General features: G+C 36.4%; 1 protein-coding gene across 1 annotated transcript; it reads left to right on the top strand.

Moving 5' to 3' along the window:
- Nucleotides 1–4,250: 4,250 nt before the first annotated feature.
- Sec22 (vesicle-trafficking protein SEC22) lies at nucleotides 4,251–18,700 on the top strand. The gene is made up of 5 exons (XM_069839633.1): nucleotides 4,251–4,480; nucleotides 4,593–4,702; nucleotides 10,678–10,838; nucleotides 10,929–11,075; nucleotides 18,135–18,700. The coding sequence occupies exons 1-5, from the start codon at nucleotides 4,406–4,408 to the stop codon at nucleotides 18,281–18,283; spliced, it is 642 nt and encodes a 213-aa protein (XP_069695734.1). The 5' UTR covers nucleotides 4,251–4,405; the 3' UTR covers nucleotides 18,284–18,700.
- Nucleotides 18,701–19,609: the final 909 nt, after the last annotated feature.

Raw genomic sequence — 19,609 nt, 5'->3', positions numbered from 1 at the left:
TATCACATACGAATTGTTTCACTTGTTAATGTCTGTGATTTGTGAAAAATGTGCAGTGAGACACAAACAAGCACTTTATAGAATCATAAGGTTGCCATATGCCACAGATTTCACGGACAGTCGATTTTATAGTGTAAGAAGAAAGTTCGTGATATTGAATGCAGTCACACATAAATCTGGAACATTGCAATAATTTGTGAATAGTATCGAAATTATACTCAAGTGGATGTAAGAACTGTCTTGCGAACTGAATAAGAGACTTCTCTTTGACCAGATGATCAAATTGAAATCTTTCCTATCGGAGAGCAAAGAGGAAAGTTCTAAAGATATGCTTTCACACAAAATGTGGATGAATTTTTTTTTATCACAGCTGTGTTTCTGCGGAGCAGTACTCAGAATTGCTAAAGATTGTAGAATTTTATTTCTCTGTACCAGGGCATAGTACCAATATTGAAAGAGTATTTTCTTTGATGAATGTTCAATAGACAGAAGAGAACAGGTTACCACTTAGGTCACTCAATGCAATTCTGCAGATACAGTCTAATATGAAAAATTTAAATTACAGTGAATTTCACAAGGTTATTCAGAAACAGACAGACTTCATTTCTTCTGTTCACAGTTCTGAGAAATATGAGTGGTGCTGTGGTGGTGGTGATACACAGACTTGACTAGGCTGCTACTGAAGCAAATAGTAATAATGTAATACCAATGGCAAATAAGAAGGTGATAGATAAAATAAGTGTATTATTACTGAGCGTCCATATTAAAGTAAATAAGCTATTCTAGCTCATAGATGTCACTAGTGCTGAGAAGCGTGGGTCACTTAGTTCATCAGAGACTATTCTTAATGCACCATGAGTGGTGGATCTACATTACACTTGTAATGGATGATGATGATATCTCTTGTTGCTTGCCCAATAGAAGTTATAAATTCAGGGTGGAACTGGATTTGAACCTGGGCTTCCCAACTTATAATCCCAATGCGTTAGCACTGAGCCACTGTAGTGATTAAAAAAGTTCGAAAATGGTTTTATGAAAATTTTTTTACTCTACTGCAAATTCTTTCAAAGTGAAAATGAAATACAGTGAAACCTCTCCTTATGGACACTCCTCATATACGTAATATAGAAATATAGAAATAATGATACATTTAACTCTCATTTACGGACACTCTCAGACATGGACAGCTGTTCACAGCCCTAAAGCTTGCTTTACCTCCTGGACTGCAGACAGAACTTGGATTTCAAGACATAATATGTTACAAAAATTGAAAATTTAGTTTTGAGAATTGTACAAAAATTCCTTAACATGAAAGAAGACAATAAGGATCTCGAAGGCAACCACTAGTCCAGCCACCTACCCCTTGTTAGCTGGAAGCAGGTGGATAACAAAGTCATAAAATGTAACCTGTCTGATGGGTCTAAGGCTTCTGTGATCATGAAATTGTATTCGACACATGATAGGGTTAGTAGAATTATTCTCTTCATTTCAATCAGTTGTTCTGTTTCGAGAGACATGGCACCTGAACATAAAGGTTAAGTGAAAACTGTAAATTATAGTACTGCATAACTGTAGACCTAAAATAAAATTGCATGGCATAGTACTGTACATATTTTCCTTTTTTGGTCTTATCTACTGTAATTCAAAGTTGCAAAGAATTTACTGTAGTATACTATATTTAGAATTAAACTACAGTAATACATTTCATTTAAAGTGTGAAAGGATACATAATGCATATTATAAATTTACTCTTAGGTTTGGTAGCCTCCCTCCCAATAAAGGACACCTCCCAGATGCAGACAGACTGTTACGTCCCTTCGATGTCCGTAAATGAGAGGTTTCACTCTAAAGAGTTTGTAACTTGTGTGATCACGCCTAATAATGCCACCTCCTCTTGTTACGGGCGTGAGAGCACCAAAGTTGTGTATAAAATTAGCCATGGTATGCAGACTCTCAGTAATATCTCGGCATCAAGAGTAGTTACAGACATGTGGGATCACTTGATTTGTAATCGTGTGTTCTGCAATATTAAAGTGATAATAGACACATATAATACACTGAGTGAACCATAATGAAAAATTAATTGCGAGTTGGGCCTTATTTTTGGATTGTTGCTACATATGAAGAGAAAATATGTTGCAAGTCCTACATTAATTACTTATATTACATAGACCCATATTCTCCATTTGTAAACCGAAACAGAAATAAAACATTCAAATAAATACAACTGTAGTTTAATTCCCGAAACTGGGTGATATACATAGCTATTTTTGATACAGCACAGGACTGCTTTGTTTTTATTGAATAACATTATTCTAAGGTCATAGGATGAAACAGTCAGATTTTCGCGTAACACTATTGCAATTCAGTCTTTGGATGCTAATAAGCAGGACTAGGATTTTTACAGCCAATATATGATTCAAACCTGGTTAAGTGGAAGAGAAGGCCTTATAGCCTTAAACTCTGCCAAACAAAATAAACCTATTACTACTCTACAATAACCATAACAACTGCAAGCTTGTGATGTCATGCACAGATAAATTTGTCAACAGAAAGCAGTCTCCCAGAATATACGAAACTTTATAAGAAAAGAAAATGTGAAGAAATGTTTCAATATTTTTTTTTATTTTACTCGTATATATGTATGTATGTATGTATCCATCCAATGCCTACCCACTTCACTTTACGTGATTCGGGTTCCGCATATTGCGGATTGATGGCAGGACTCTGACTCATTTTCTAGTTGCACATTGCTTTGGCAAAAGAAGGATAGTAATGGCAAAGGGAGCTTTTAATAGAAAAAGGAGCATTTTCTGCGGACTTCTGGAAAAAGAACTGAGGAAGATACTTAGTAAAGTGCTTTGTATGGAGTCTGGCATTGTATGGGGCAGAAACGTGGACATTACGACGAAATGAAGAGAAACGAATAGATGCATTTTAAATGTGGATATGGAGAGGAATGAAGCTTGTGAAGTGGATAGACAGACAGAATAAGAAATGAACTTGTGTTGGAAAGAATGGGTGAAGAAAGAATGATGCTGAAACTGATCAGAAAGAGAAAAAGGAATTGGTTGGGTCACTGACTGAGAAGAAACTGCCTACTGAAGGATGCACTGGAAGGAATGGTGAACGGGAGAAGAGTTCGGAATAGAAGAAGATATCAGATGAGAGACGATATTAAGATATGTGGATCATACGCGGAGACAAAGAGGAAGGCAGAAAATATGAAAGACTGGAGGATGCTGGGTTTGCAGTGAAAGATCTGCCATTTGGGAGAACACTATGAATGAATCGCTTCGGCAGGTCTCACTGTACCAAGGTGAAGTTCTAATAAAAAACTAATGAATTTAACATTATTCAATGTTAATTCTGGAACCAAGGTTTTGTGCAAAAAATATTTTGGTCCAGAGAAAATATCGGTACTCTCCTTCATTCGCATTCGCTAATTTTTTTTTTTCGAGTCTTATTTCCATAGTTGAATGGTATTGAATTTCTGGAGTGGGGTACTACGACCTAGCATCACAGTCTAGTATATACAGTCACGAAACTCAATACGTAGTAAATATGCATACATAGATACTTGCTAACCACTAGGAGCGCTAATATCGCCTCATTACAGACAATGCGAAATAGTACCGGCTCAGTCTTTCGTTCCTAGCACCCTCACAACTCAAGCTTCGTGACTATATATACTAGACTGTGCTGGCATGACATTTAAAGTTAGACGTATTTCCAAACCCGTACCAGCTGACTACGCCAAAGTTCTGCATCTTAACGCAATAAAATGAAGATTCATAACTATCATTGGGTCGACAATATTTTCAACTTATATTTTAAAACTTAAATTCCATTAAGAAACCGAATATCCACTTTGGTCCTTAAATGCTGGAGAACCAAATAAGAAAGAATTTTACTAGGCCTATAGGTAACAAATACTTTATGGTGCGAAGAGGCTTTGTTGGTACCCTATTGCCTCCATTTCACGTGATATTTTAGTTATGTTGTTTAATAGGTTTAAAAAGAATGGGCGAGAGTGTTTTTAAATTACGCGCCATTAGTGCTGCCACCTTTAAAACAGAAACTTGCGTGGGAAATGTGGCTGTCACAATTATTTTGTTCATATTTAATCATAATTGGAGTTGCATCTCTACATTGTCACTAATGTAACTTTCATTTCATAATGAAAGTAGAAGAGAAAGTCCTTTTTGCGCCACGTAAATAATTGTCTTTACTCTCTGAAAATCGTGACGTGTACGTCAATTTCAATTTAGTTTCATAATTGGCCACATAAACTAGCGCTGCATATGTTTTCAGAGTGTGAACTCTGAGCCGCCTTCAAATGATATTCTACGTATTGATGTGTTGAAAAATTCTTTTTGTTTCACATTTTAAAACATATTTCAAAATGGTTTTGATGACTATGATTGCAAGGATAGCCGACGGCTTGCCGTTAGCAGCAACAATGCAAGAAGATGAACAGGTTAGAGTTCAGAATATTAATTTCTATATGTGAATGGTTGTATAGTGACAGTGCTGTTTTATTACATATTGAATGTTGGTGTAATGGAATTTGTTCAATATGTTTGTTTCAGTCTGGCAAAAGTATTCTGGAATACCAAAATCAAGCTAAAATGTTATTTCGTAAACTCAATACTTTGAGTCCATCTCGGTGCAGTATAGAAACTGGGCCGTATTTATTTCAGTGAGTACATGACTATTCTTCGCTTTCCCTATTCTTTTGTGTTTTTACATTAATTTAAACACTTAAATAGAGCGTAATGTTCATCTACAGACATGAAAAACTGTTATGTGAGTAGTCTATATACTGTAACCTAATTACGTAAAACTGTGCACTTTTTGTACCCTAATTACGTTTAAATGGAATTTAGAAATGTAGTCTGATGTGTCAGTTTTATGCAATGAGCTTTGTATTCAGAGCGAGTTTCTGCAGTTATTTTCTCTGTAACATTTATGTTTTAGTGGTTTAATACAAATTAAGTGAACATTTTTACACATCTATTTTGCTTTCAGGAATCTGTTTATTCCTTTCCAAAGTACAAAGCACAATTTAAATGTTACATATTGAGCTCAAATAGGGTTTGCATTTTGAGTTACGAAATAGAAGGTGTACTTTCATAACTTTGACTGGCCTTTATCATCTAAGAAAAATATAGTTATTATAATTTTATCAACATTCACCACTTTTCCGTTACTTCGTGCTGACAAGTAGCCATACTGTCAGTGGCAAAATCAGGTAGGATTTGAGTTGAAAATTGATTTACAGCGTCTCATTTGCAGTGATAAAAGTGTGTAATATTCGTTCAGTGGGGCCGGTGGATACTCTACCTTGTCCGTTTTTTTTTTTTTTTTACTACAAGTTTCAGACAAGGGACCATACAGAATTTTCTGATGATCTCACTTAACATGTTCACATTCATGGTTACTTATTTTGAAGTTTGCTGTAACTTACGCACTGATAATGATAATATAAAGTTAGTGTATGGATTGTAATACCACAGTCTAGTATATACAGTACAGTCACGAAGCTCAATACGTAGTAAATATGCATCCATAGATAGTTGCTAACCACTAGGATCGCTACTATCGCCTCATCACAGACAATGCGAAATAGTACTGGCACATTCTATTGTTCCTAGTAAAGGTAAAGGTAAAGGTATCCCCGTAACATGCCATGAAGGCACTTGGGGGACATGGAGGTAGAGCCCCATGCTTTTCATGACCTCGGCACTAGAATGAGGTGGTGTGGTCGGCACCACACTCTGACCGCTTTTTACCCCCGGGAAAGGCCTGGTACTCAATTTTAGTATTGCTCCTAGTACCCTCAACAACTCAAGCTTCGTGGCTGTATATCAGGGGCGTATTTTGCGGACTACTGGGGCTACCGGCGGTAGCCCAAGAACATTACAAAAGAAAAAGTTTATAATATAGGCCTAACATAATGTAATAATTTTGTATTATTAGTTTTACCATAGTAATTAAAATTAAAGTAATTGTTAGATTTATATGCGCTCTCTGCTCTCGAAAAGAAACAAGTTGTCAAGGCGGCATCGCTGGAGAAACCGCTTGCTACGTGAGGTAGCCTGTGACCGTTCCACTCTCGCTGTCCTTCGCACAACTGCCCATCTCCCGCTCCCTACTGTTTCTATCGTATAGTGTAGGCGTGTGAGTTGCCGCTCTCGTGATCGGTTTCTTCGCAGGCGCGAAGCAACAATACGCTTAGTACGCTAGCTCTGAATGTGATTGTGTTCTTGCAGTGCAGTATTTTAAATCTGTGATTTGTTCGAGTGTCTAAGAGTTATATTAATTGTGAATTATTAAGTTTTTAATTTCCCAATTAAGTGATATTGTGAAAAATATGGCAGAACAAGTTTCTGGAGAGGTTTGTGTTGAAAATGACTGTGTAATAGAAGGCTTATTAAAAGTGCCTTTTAACCATCGTACATAACAACGAGAAAGTTGAAATTGTGAAAATGGAAAAACCAACTCCTGAGTTAAATTTGTCCATGGACGTAAAAGAAAAACAGCGTGAGTACACACGCCATTTCACTTCAACATCATATGGTAAGTGGAATTGGTTGTGTGGTAGTTCTAAACTGTCTAAACTATTTTGCTGGCCATGTTTGTTATTTAGCCGCGAAACTAATGTGTGGTCAAAAGAGGGGTTTTCTAATATGAACTCCCTTCGAACGGCAGTCCTAGAATACGACAAATCAAAAGCTCATATTTGTAGTAGCATGAACTTTGCAAACTTTGGAAAGACAAGAATTGATTTACAGCTAGATAAGCAAAAAGCTCTACACATCAACCAACACAATGCTCTTGTGAAAAAAAAAATCTGGAGATTTTACTGCGTCTTATTAACGCAGTCTGCTTTCAAGGAAAACAAGAATTGGCTTTTCGGGGTCATAACGAGAGTGTGGAATCAGACAATATAGGAAATTATATTGAATATTTAAGTTCCTTAAGTAAATTTGACCATTTACTGGCCAATCATCTTGAGAGTTCAACAGTATTTCGTGGTACTTCTCCCGCAATTCAGAATGACTTAATATTTGCTATAATTGGGGTTATGATAAAGAACATAAAACCTTTTGTGGCCATTGTTGTTGATGAAATAAGTTACTGCTCTAATCAGAGTCAATTGTCCACTGTTTTAAGATACGTCGACAGTACTGCCAATGTTCAAGAATGGTTTATAGGATTCACAAATGTCAGTTTGTACAAAACTGCTGCTGCTTTGTTTCAGCATGTGGAAGGTGTTACAGCAGACTACAATGTCGGCAGTATGATATATGATATGATATATATTTCTTCACAGCACTTCTTTACATGTAATGGTGTACCTCACATTTCTGTATCCGGTGCCACCATTAATATATTATTACAATAACACATTATGTCGGCAATAAGTTAATTGCACAGACATACGATGGTGCTTCAGTTATGGCGGGAAATATTAATGGCTTGAAAACAAAAGTTCAAGAAAAGTATCCTCAAGCACTATTTGTCCATTGTTACAGCCATGTTCTCAATTTAGTTTTGCAACAAACTACTTCATCCATTCCAGAATGCCGCATTTTTTTCAAAACACTGTCGGGTTTAGCTGCATTTTTCTCATCATCTCCTAAAAGATCAGAAAACTCGAGGAATTTATGAACAAGAAACTCCCAAAAGTAGCACCAACTAGATTGAGTTTTACATCTCGGCTTGTAAATACAGTAAATGAATACAGAGAAAAACGGACTGCTGTCTTTAAAAATATCATTTGTAATGACTCTGAAGAAAACTGGGATGATGCTGTAATTGTGCAGGCTCAAGGATATTAGAATTTTTTCACACAGTTTCAGAATATATTTCTTCTTGAAGTCTATGCTAGAGTGTTCGCACATACAGATGTGCTCTACAATATTTTTCAGACAAAAAGTCTAGACATAGCATACTACTTGCAAGAGGTATCAAAGTTAAAAAAATACTATATCCGAGTTCAGACGTAGTGGGTTTCCGTCCATATGGAGTAATATGGAAAATGAAAATTCTTCAGCCAATACAATGGAACCACCATTAAAGCGAAGAAAAGGAGATGATGAATTGAAATACAGGCAGCTGTACTACACAGGTTTAACTGTTTGTTATTCTTTTCGTTTATTTTATTATACTTTGTGTGGTGATTTTAATATATTAAGTATATATAATATAGGTGAATCTGATTAATTTTGCTTATATATATAAACAATATATATATACCTTGACCTCCAAAATATTCTCTCCAACCAGAATCAAATACTAGATCGTATGCACATGGAAATTACTGACAGATTTTCTGATTATGGAAAGCTTCAGTTCACACATCTTCTAGATTCTCAAAAATTTTCTGCTTATAGAGAAAACTTCCCGAATGAGGCAGTAAACAAATTATTTCAGTCCTATAACAGTCACTTTGATCAAATACGTTTGAAAAATGAATTAAGTGTAATATATTCAGCAGAAGTCTTTGATTTTTCGAACATACCTATCCATGAAATATTATCTGCCATATATGAAAACCAGCTGAACCAAGTTATTCCTGAAGTCCTTAAATTGGCAACATTAATTGTGAAAATACCAGCTACGTGTAGCATCGGTAGAAAGAACATTTTCTGCGTTGGAAGAGAATAAAATCCTACTGTAGATCAACTCATACACAAGAACGTTCATCCGGCTTGGCACTGATGTCCATTGAAAAGTCATTTCTACAGAAACTTTGCAAGTGGCTCAACTGTAATTTCAATGACGAAGTCATCAACGTATTTTCGTCCCAATCAAGACGTCTGGAATTCACATAAATATGTAAGGAATTTTATTATAGGGATTTAAAAATATATTTTGTGTAATAATAGGGTCAGTGGTATCCCAAACCCTTTAACCAGTATACGCCACTGCTGTATATACTTACTAGACTGTGATAATACTGTAGCCTACTCTAGTTTAAACCAGGGGGGTTTAACTCTTATGATTGAAAGCACGTGTCGTCTTCCTTAGTTTGTAACATTGAGTCGGAGTGTGGTAGCTGTGTTCTGATGGGAATGATGCAAAGAAATTGGTTATAATTATTGCCAATCTGTTAATTTTAAACATATTACGAATACCCATTATTTTCAGCATTTGTCAGTTTTATAACATTCGTATTATTATTGAACAATAAAATCGTCTTTTTGTGTAGCGATTTACAATTTCAATTTCAATAGGTTTCTTTCTGCAGTGAGTTTGTGATGGTTTGACAACTGTTTGAAAACTGTTCCAACATCAACTACTGCCATTGATCAGTGATGATCGGTTTGGAATTAATTTGAAACAATCTCTGCACGAACGCAAAAAGTATGTGTGTGTCAGTCCAGTGGATAAAAGTAAAGCACAACTATCTTAATGCGCAGTGTGATTTGAGATTGATTTGTGCTTGATCTGCAAATTTTTCTGACTGTCAGGAAATGATTTGGTTGGTGATGGTTTGTTATGCTGCAAGAACACCTGACTATAATCAGCAAGTAGTCAGAGTTTGAAGTTATCACTGCACGAACAGTTAAGTCGATGTGCACATACTCATGATAGTTGGAAACATTGGAAACTGCTGCAGAAACAAAGGTCTTAGACGAGGGGCAGTCAGAATGTAACACCTCCTTTTTTTTTCTCTTACATTTTACAAGAAAATTAAATTAAATTCACTTAGCATAACACCCACAACATTCACAATTAGTTGTCAGCCTGATTGGCACAGTTGGTATAGCGCTGGCCTTCTGTGCCCGAGGTTGTGGGTTTGATCCCAGGCCAGGTCGATGGCATTTAAGTATGCTTAAATGCGACAGGCTCAGATTTACTGGCATGTAAAAGAACTCCTACAGGATAAAATTCTGGCACACCGGTGACGCTGATATAACCTTGGCAGTTGCGAGCATCACTAAATAAAACTTAACATTTTTTAACATTTCAAAATTAATTTGTCACTTTTCAATATATCTCTTTTTCAACAGTTTTTGTCCATCTTGAAACAACCATCCCTTGGTCATGTACTGCAGTATGGTTGTCAGACTTCGTAATGGGAGGAAATGAGAATAAATGTAAATCATTGTATTTAATTTGCAAGAAAACCGTCCATTTTATTTAGCGATAAATTATTCCTTATCAGTTTCTCTAACAATAAGAGTAAAAATCAGAATCATACAGATAGTACATAGTGAAGGAAACAGTGTTAACATTTAGGAGAAAATAATTTTTTTCTGAGAAAGTATTCATTTGTGACTGATATGGTATTAGAATTTTTTGTTGTAGCCTACTCTGTCCAAGGAATCTTTAAGTTCTCCCATGTCAATCACATTGTTTTCCAACAGTTAGAGTTTAATTACTGTATATTGCTGGCAGTTTCTTTTCATCTGACCTGTTGCTCATGATACTGATTCAGTAATACATTTTCTTGTATAAAATAGTTAGTCAAAATAATTAGGTTAGGTTATGACTGTGAAGTCAGGTCAAGTGCATTGCTGTTAACGGATACTAAAGGTATTCCGAACAAATAATATGAGTCGTTGTAAAACATTTTTATGTAAATTATACCTGTTATATTTTGTTCGAAGTATAATACACATTGTTTCTAACTTGGGTTTTCTATATTTGAAATTTTCACAGTTATCTTATAGAAAATGATGTTTGCTATTTGGTATTGGCCGAAAAGAACTACTCCAAAAGACTTGCATTTTCATATCTTGAAGATCTTTCCCAAGAATTCCATTCGCAGCATGGGAAGAAGGTGAACACAGTTACACGGCCATACAGTTTCATTGAATTTGGTAAGAACTTAATAATTATCTGCAACATCCCTTTCTTATTTGATTTTTTTAATTTGCAACTGAAGCTTACATTTAATACATGTCTTTCAGATACTTACATTCAGAAGGCTAAGAAAGTTTTCACAGATTCACGTGCTCGTCGCAACCTTTCGGCTCTTAATACAGAACTGCAGGATGTACAGAGGATAATGGTTCAGAATATAGATGATGTGTTGCAGAGGGGAGTTGTATTGTCAGGTAAGCATTGGCATGAATTTTCTTTTTGTATTATATACGTATTCTCATGAAGTAATTATTTACATTTGTTTTGAGCAAAACTTCGGAATCTATCAGACACCAGGGAATCATTAAGCTTGAACTAATTACAGACATATTAGAATTGGCAGAATTACTACGAAATTTTAAATTTAAAAAATTTCAACAAAGAATGGGGTAATCAAATGTACACAATCCAACCCTTAATGACGTAATGTAATGAAATATAACCTTTCTTTGAATAGTATTACCCATATCGTATTTAGAGCTTTTGTGAACTTTTTCATCGAACATTCTGTTTCTAGCTACAGTACTTATTTCTTTAATGGGTTAAACGAGCTTTGAGCGACTTCCGCCGATTTTGGAATAGACACCGACGCATTTAGGTTAGGTTAGTTTAGGCTTTTATTATCCCATCAAGATGAAGGTGAAAGAGATTGAGTGTGATTTTTTGTTTTCTGTGTTGGCAGTTCAAGTGCGTCGGTGTCTATTCGAAAATCGGCGGAAGTCGCTGAACGCTTGTTTCACCGTTTAATGTCTCTCTTGTCTTGTATAATCTAATCGAAACAATGGTAGATTCAAAGTAAACAAGACTCTCTCCTCTACACTGTTCACAAATTGCTATCTAGTGAATATATAAAAATTGATTCTAATACATACATACCTACATAAATAAGTGTTCTACCCATGGGCAGGTCTTTCACTACAAACCCAGCATTCTTCAATCTTTCCTGTTTTCTGCCTTCCTCTTAGTCTCCGCATATGATCCACATATCTTAATGTCATCTATCATCTGATATCTTTTTCTGTCCCGAACTGTTCACCTGTTCACCATTTCTTCCAGTGCATCCTTCAGTAGGCAGTTTCTTCTCAGCCAGCGACTCAACCAATTCCTTTTTCTCTTTCTGATCAGTTTCAGCATCATTCTTTCTTCACGCACACTTTCCAGTACAACTTCATTTCTTATTCTGTCTGTCCACTTCACATGCTCCATTCTTCTCCATATCCACATTTCAAATGTTCTATTCGTTTCTCTTAATTTCGTCGTAATGTCTATATTTCTGCCTCATACAATGCCACACTCCAAACACAGCACCTCACTAGTCTCTTCCTTAATTCTTTTTCCAGAGGTCCACATAAGATGCTCCTTTTTAAATTAAAAGCTTCCTTTGCCATTGCTATCCTCCTTTTGACTTCCTGGCTGCAGCTCATGTTACTGCTTATAGTACATCCGAAGCGGTTCACTTGCTCTACTGTCTCATTTAGAATTCGCAAGTTTACCTTCTTTATTTTTCTTGCGACAACCATGGTCTCCGTCTTGGAAAGACTCATCATGCCAGCTATTCTAATATTGTTTAGTAATGCTGTAACGAGTGAGACATACAGTTGGAAGCTGACAAGAGTCCAACTACGAGACGAGGCAGTGTATGGGAGAGGTAATCTTATGGTTAACTATGATCTAATGTATGAGCAATTGCCATTAACTCATGACTAGTCATTTCACATTGGCACATTGTTCATCTGTGTGTATAAGGTGTTTAGTTACTGTTAATGATCTTTCGATATTGTTTCTAATTAAATTAAGTGCCCCAATTGTGTTTAATAGATATTTTGGTATGGCAGCTCACAGTGAAACAATGACATTTAATTGATGAGTGTTGCAACTAGTGTTTCTGAAACCGAAATAGCCTCATTATCTGTAAAGAAGATGCGTGCTTCACTTTAGAGCAGTGATCATCAACTGATTTGCACTGTGCATCTCACTAGCGCGCTCGCTTCCTCCGAACAACCGAGTATGTGGTAATGGAGCAGAGGTTCAGTGGCGATGTCTCTATTGGACATGATTTGAATAAATGAACATTAGCTTTATTATTGTATTAGAATATTTATATATTGCATATGCAATCAGAATAAGACATTAAATAGCTGCAGCACAATTCTTACATCTTACTGGTACAATTTCAATTAAATACTTGATATTAAAATTAATAAAATACGTGTATGTATTTCTAAATTAAGAAATGATTGAATGATTGCCACTACATACATAAATATGCATTAACTAAACTATGAACATAATGAATGGTAGGCCTACTATTTTAAGTTTAAAAGGAAATAAATAATTGAAATGAGAAACTATAAATTGTTTATGAATGAAACAGAAAAAAATAAATATTGCTACTATTTGTGAAACACGAATTGAAGTTTACTCAACAATGGCAGCAATTTTTGGGATTTTTTAATCCTTTTCACGCACCAACCATAACAGCTTCAGCCAAGGTGTTGTCCTTGGATGTACAGTAGTTCCTTCACAGGTGAGTATGATCCGGAGAGCACGAAATTTTTAACTCCAATGAATTTACAGGACGTGTTTCATTATTAAACATTCAGTCTGTTTGGCTAATCGGATTCATTTACATTGTTTGTTATTAATAAAGCGATAAGAATAAATGAAATTTCAAATTGTAAGATTGTGTCTTATTATTTTCCAAAATCATTGTCTTATTATATCCAATTAAGAAAGAATTATACAAATTTAAATAGCGTATTGCATTGTGTTATAAAATTTATTTATATATGGTAACATAACAGTGCAAATGTAGCTCAACTAACTTTAGTGTTTATTACAAATAAGATAATAAAGCTTTAACACAGACTAATATCACGTAGAACTGTAATAATTTTCTTTATTTAGCAGAAGGAATGATCAAACAATTGCGATGTTTTATAGTATGCATAAATTACTGCATTTACACCAAACTATAACAGCTGCCATGGTTCGAATTATATTATGGTCTAAGATTTTTGGAAATGTAACTAGTTCCAAAACAATATATTTTGGTGATTATTACGATGTCAGACACTTGCTGTTATTTCAAAACTATTCTTTGGAACTAATACTTTCTTGGAACCGGAACACTTGGAAAAGTTCTGAAAAGAGAACTTTTTCCAACACTATGCTATGAAAATCTTAAAATCTGACTCCATACGTTCAAGTCTTGAAATCGTGAATGAAATTCCTCCCGAAGGAGATGACAGCCGTTGAGATATACAATACTACTTCTTGCAGTGTAGGCTTTCACGGCCGGAGTCTATAGATGTAGATTCATTTTCCGGGCTGAGAGGCCGTGGTCTATTAGTTGGTTTTATACCAGACGTTTCGTCTGCAACTGCGGCAGACATCTTCAGTGGAGTGGTATCCTAGGTCGCAAGACTCTTCTCAGCGTACCTGAGGCAACTGATCCTGTGTCTGGTTGTGCGGTCGTATTTATAGTGCGGCTCGCGGGCCGAGGCCTGTTGTCATATTGTTCTAGTGTGTTGAGTTTTTGGTTTCTGGGTTGTATGTGTAGGATTTCCATGTCTGTATTTATGCCAACCACACCCAAACAATAACATAAATACAGACATGAAAATCCTACACATACAACCCAGAAACCAAAAACTCAACACACTAGAACAATATGAAATATACAGACACACTAAAACACACCCTATCAAATTCTCAACACACAGATCAATTTCAGGGCACACACACTATTTGACTCAACTCTTCATCACACGAACGCACCCACACAACAGGTAGCGAAGTTGAGATGATGCCGAGACACAGAAGGCTCTGAGGATGGTGTCAAATAGCACCGAAACAGCTGTAAGGCACACATGCTTACATAATTAACACGAGTAAGATCGCCATTTAATCATTTATGTAAATTATGTAATACAAACATACAAGATGACAAGCATATTATACAGGGTGATTCACGAGGATTTACCGTCCTTTACGGAGCTTATTTCTGAAGACATTTTGAGCAAGAATGTCATATAAACATAGTTCCTATTCTCAATATTTTCAGAGTTACAAGTTGTTTGCAAAATACGTTTTTTCTTTAGTTTGAAGGTAAAAGAATAAAACAAATAGAGAATGAACCATTCAGAAGTATCATTTCTTTAATTGGCAAGTATTATGAAGCTAGAAATGTGCTGTGAACTCCTCTTACGCACTTATCGCAACAATTATTACAAATCACACCATTTCCACAGACTTAATTATTTGCAGTTCAATTTTGCATCCTAATTTACGCTCTTGGAGAGTTTACAAAACATTTTTAAAAATGTCGCCGTCCACTTGAGTACACTTGACTGCACACTTGTGAACAGCACTTGTCATTCTACGTAACTGCATATGGCTATCTTTGATTTTCATACCGCTCACCCTGGCTGCTGAATGCATGCTGACCAAGATCACGTGTTCACAACAATGCGTTCCAATAACGAAAAGTAACTCTGTAAATATTCAGAATAGGACCCATGTTTATATGACATTTTTTGTTCAGAATGTCTTCGGAATTAAGCTCTGTAAAGGATGGTAAATCCTCGTGAAAAGAGGAAACTCAAACCCACGAATAATTCTACGATAATTCTTCTGCACATAACGAAAGGTACATAAAAATATAGCCTTGTAATATTATGTAGCGTACATTTACTTTTAGAGCCATCCATATTTGTTTACATGCACCTTGTTTTTCGCGTAATCGATCACAGAACCAAGTCAATGTCCTCATACTAGCTCATGTCCCCGGTCTATGTACAGTGCATGCATTATGTCCAGATACTCCCCCACTCTTCCTACAGAGCTGCACACAATATCGGATGAATCTACTTATGAATTATTGGGGTAATGGGTTTGTCTTTGCCTTGAACCCGACCTTCCCTTCTATTCCTACTCCCTCAACAGAAACGTTCCCATACTGCACAACGCGAGTGTCTTGACAAAATGCATGCGCTGTACCATGCTGCAGTCAATTTGTGTAATCGGTCCCCAACATTACAAGCCTAATTATGACAAGTGGAGGTAAAAGAGCACTAGTCCTCTGGCGCACACATTCACCTGACCCTAATCCATTAGACATATCTGTGGAAATATTTAAAAGTTCTTGTTTACGCAACTCCAATTGCAAATGAAGAGACACATTACCAGCACATGCCTGCAAAACCTTTGGGGCGAACCTGAGATCTTTGAAAGGGTACAAGAGTCTATGTTTTGATATGTCCTTCCGTGCACTGAAGCAGGTGAAAGACATTTTGCTTATGTGTTACGAATTGTGAGTAAATAAACATTGGTAATGTGTTACTGTAAATGTACTGTATTGTGTCAGTTTAAAATAAAATGTTACACCTATGATTTTGTTGTAGAATATAATCTTCTGATTATAATTTACAAATCAAGAATTTATGAATATACGAGGCCTGTCTAAAAAGTATCCGACCTTTAGCCAGAAAAAATATTTCAAATACCTGACGGGGTTGGGACCCTAATCCCCTTCAAAGTAGGCCCCTTCACTTAGCCCACCGATCCTTCCACTGCCGGAAACACCTCTGGAAGTCTTCTTTTGGAATGGTGTTCAGCTCCGTCGTCGCGTTCCGCATTATCTCTTCTCTACTCTCAAAACGGGATCCTTTCAGTGGTGTCTTCAATTTTGGAAACAACCAGAAGTCGCAAGGAGCCAGGTCTGGAGAGTAGGGAGGTTGGTGAACGGTTGTAATTCCATGTTTGGCCAAGAAAGTGTGGATCAATTGGGATGAATGTGCGGGGGCATTGTCGTGATGCAAGTGCCAGTTGTTCGCCGTCCACATGTCTGGTCTTTTGCGCCGAACTGCATCACTGAGTCGCCGGAGAACATCATGATAGTACTCCTTTGTCACCGTTTGTCCTTCCGGTGCGTATTCGTGATGCACAATTCCACGGACATCAAAGAAAACAGTCAGCATCACCTTGATTTTGCTTCGCACCTGCCGCGCTTTCTTCGGCCTTGGAGACTCGGGATGCTTCCATTGCGACGACTGTCTTTTTGTTTCTGGGTCGTACCCGTACACCCATGACTCATCTCCAGTTATCGCGGTGTTCAGAAACCCAGGATCAGTGTTGGCTGTGTCCAGAAGGTCCTGTGCAACATTACGACGGAGGTCTTTTGTTCCGGGGACAACAACTTGGGCACGAATTTCGCAGCCACTCGGTTCATGTTCAAATCATCACGCAAAATTGTATGTGCAGAATCTTTACTCACTCCAACCTCTTCGGCAATCTCCCGCACGGTCAAACGACGATCTGCCATCATCAAATTTCGCACCCTCTCAACAACAGCTGCACTCCGAGCAGTTTGGGGCCTGCCACGACGCTGCTCACTCTCCGCTGATGTGCGGCCATCTTTGAATTGGTTGAACCACTCCTTAATTTGTGTTACACCTATCGCATCTTCCCCAAACACCTGCTGAATCTTACGAATTGTTTGACTTTGAGAATCACCAAGCTTTTGACAAAATTTGATGCAGTATCTTTGCTCAATTCGTTCAGTCATCTTGCCAGAAAACTAAATCCGACAAACACTTAGAACAGCACCTTACTTGGCGACCACCAGCCAGTGACTGGCACAAGCGAATGCGGTGAAAAAATTCAAGCATGCGCATTACGGTTCCTCCTTCCACCGTGCACAGTGGCGCCGCCTTAGAATCACTACTTTGCGCGGGGAAATTTAAGGTCGGATACATTTTAGACAGGCCTCATACGTTTATATCACAATTTTTTTTTCTTCTTGTTTAGGTTTCGAGAACTAACCCTCGAAGTTTGTACAAGTATTTTAATTGCACTTTGTATAAAAATACTATTTTCCATAGTATAGATAAAATTGGCTTCTCATTAGTAACTGAAAGAAACTGATCACATACAGACAGTAGTTCAAACTAAATACAAGTTGAGTCACGCCTACTGCACAGCTTCGATTTTATGGCATGCCCGTGTCCAAGTAATGAGGACACCATGTAATATAATATTGACATGATAGCTATGAGCATTTGTTAAAAAGTAAGTGTATGCTAATTAGCAAGATTTCATATCTTCTGAAATCAAATGTGATAGAAAAGTTTGCATAATTTTTAAGTTGATTACAAGAAGTAAACATTCTTTGATACCATTTTGTACATGTGTTATCTTCATCATCAACAAAGCAATAAATGTAATTTTTATTTTGTTTCTTTTGTTTACAGAACTTGATACAAAGGCACAAAATCTATCAATACTGTCTCAGAAATACAAGAAAGATGCTACATTCCTCAACACAAAGTCTATGTATATGAAGGCTGCAGTAGGTTGCATTGCTTTACTGGTGGTGTTCCTTTATTTTTGGGTTCTGTGAATTGGTCTTAAGTAGAAGAAATTGGCATGTGCTATGTGTAGAGGGTGGTTGTGGAAAAAGTGTAAGGCACAGCAATTCTTTTTTTTAATCTTCCATTGTAATTTGGTGTGTCCTCTTTGTGCTCCTCCCACCCCGAGTCAAGTTTCTTGCTCTTGTAGAGCAGCATTTGTCCAAGTTGAATTTCTTCAACAAGACACACACTTCATCCTCTGATCACGTGTACTTTTTCTGAGGTGCAGTGGTTTACAGACAAGATATTGAGATAGCAAAGTTATTTGAAATTCAGCAGCGTGTCAAGATGTTTTACATTTTTACGTGGACTGAAGTTTTCACGGACTTGGTATCTTTTGGCAACTTGATTGTAACAAATTATATTAATTTCTTTTGTTAAAATATATCCCTATATATATATATAAATATACTGATTTATACATTTGTATTTCCCAATTGCTCTAATTTTAAGGTGCATTAATGAAGGCTTGTAAATATTTATAGACAGTGTGTAACTGTGAAGTATTTTGGTAAGGAGAGGGAGGGTGGTAGAAAATTTAATAAATATTACTTTACAATATAGAATTTAATTTTGTGTGATATTTTTCATAGTTCATTAGGAGAGTTGTTAAATGTTTAATTATTCATCTTTACTGCTTATAATTTTTTTTTTCACTTCAGAATTTTGTTTGAATGATTCACTAAGAAATCCAACATTTATGGAGTTACAAATTAAATCTAACTGCTTTCTGTAAAAGTATTATACAGTGCCTTCAAATAAAGGTGAATCCAGTTTTTACATACTCCAAAGATAAAAGTTACATGGATTAAGATCCGGGGAATGCAGGGGCCAATTAATTGTCACTTGGTCACCAAACACACATCTTAATTCCCACATAGATCGCTCAGCTGTATGGGCTGTCATATTGTCTTGCATAAACCATCTATAATTTTGTTCATCCTCGTTCAGTTGGTAAAAAAATTGAGGCAATATATCATAGACGTAATGATGAGAATCTACCAACACACACCAGCCTTAACATCATGCAGAGGTGCATAATGAAGCACATGGGGGTTGTTGCCACACCAATAGTGGCTATTCTGTCATACATATCAGCTTAAATGCAACCATGCTTCATCGGTAAAAAAAAATAGTTCGGGATTGATTATGCCATCGTGTAAGGAATTTAAAAGCAAGGTACAGAAATTAATTTTAACATTATGATCAGGTATGTTGTGAGGTTTTCTAATTTTATAAAACTTTAAATGTAACAATTTGTGGCTTTATGGGCCGATCCTACAGACACACCAAACTGTATAGCTAAACTGAGGTAG

Source organism: Periplaneta americana, chromosome 11 (assembly GCF_040183065.1).
Source record: "Periplaneta americana isolate PAMFEO1 chromosome 11, P.americana_PAMFEO1_priV1, whole genome shotgun sequence".
Classification (NCBI taxonomy): Eukaryota; Metazoa; Arthropoda; class Insecta; order Blattodea; family Blattidae; genus Periplaneta; species Periplaneta americana.
Note: the sequence above shows the minus strand (reverse complement) of the source record. Positions and strands in the feature narration are given on the sequence as shown.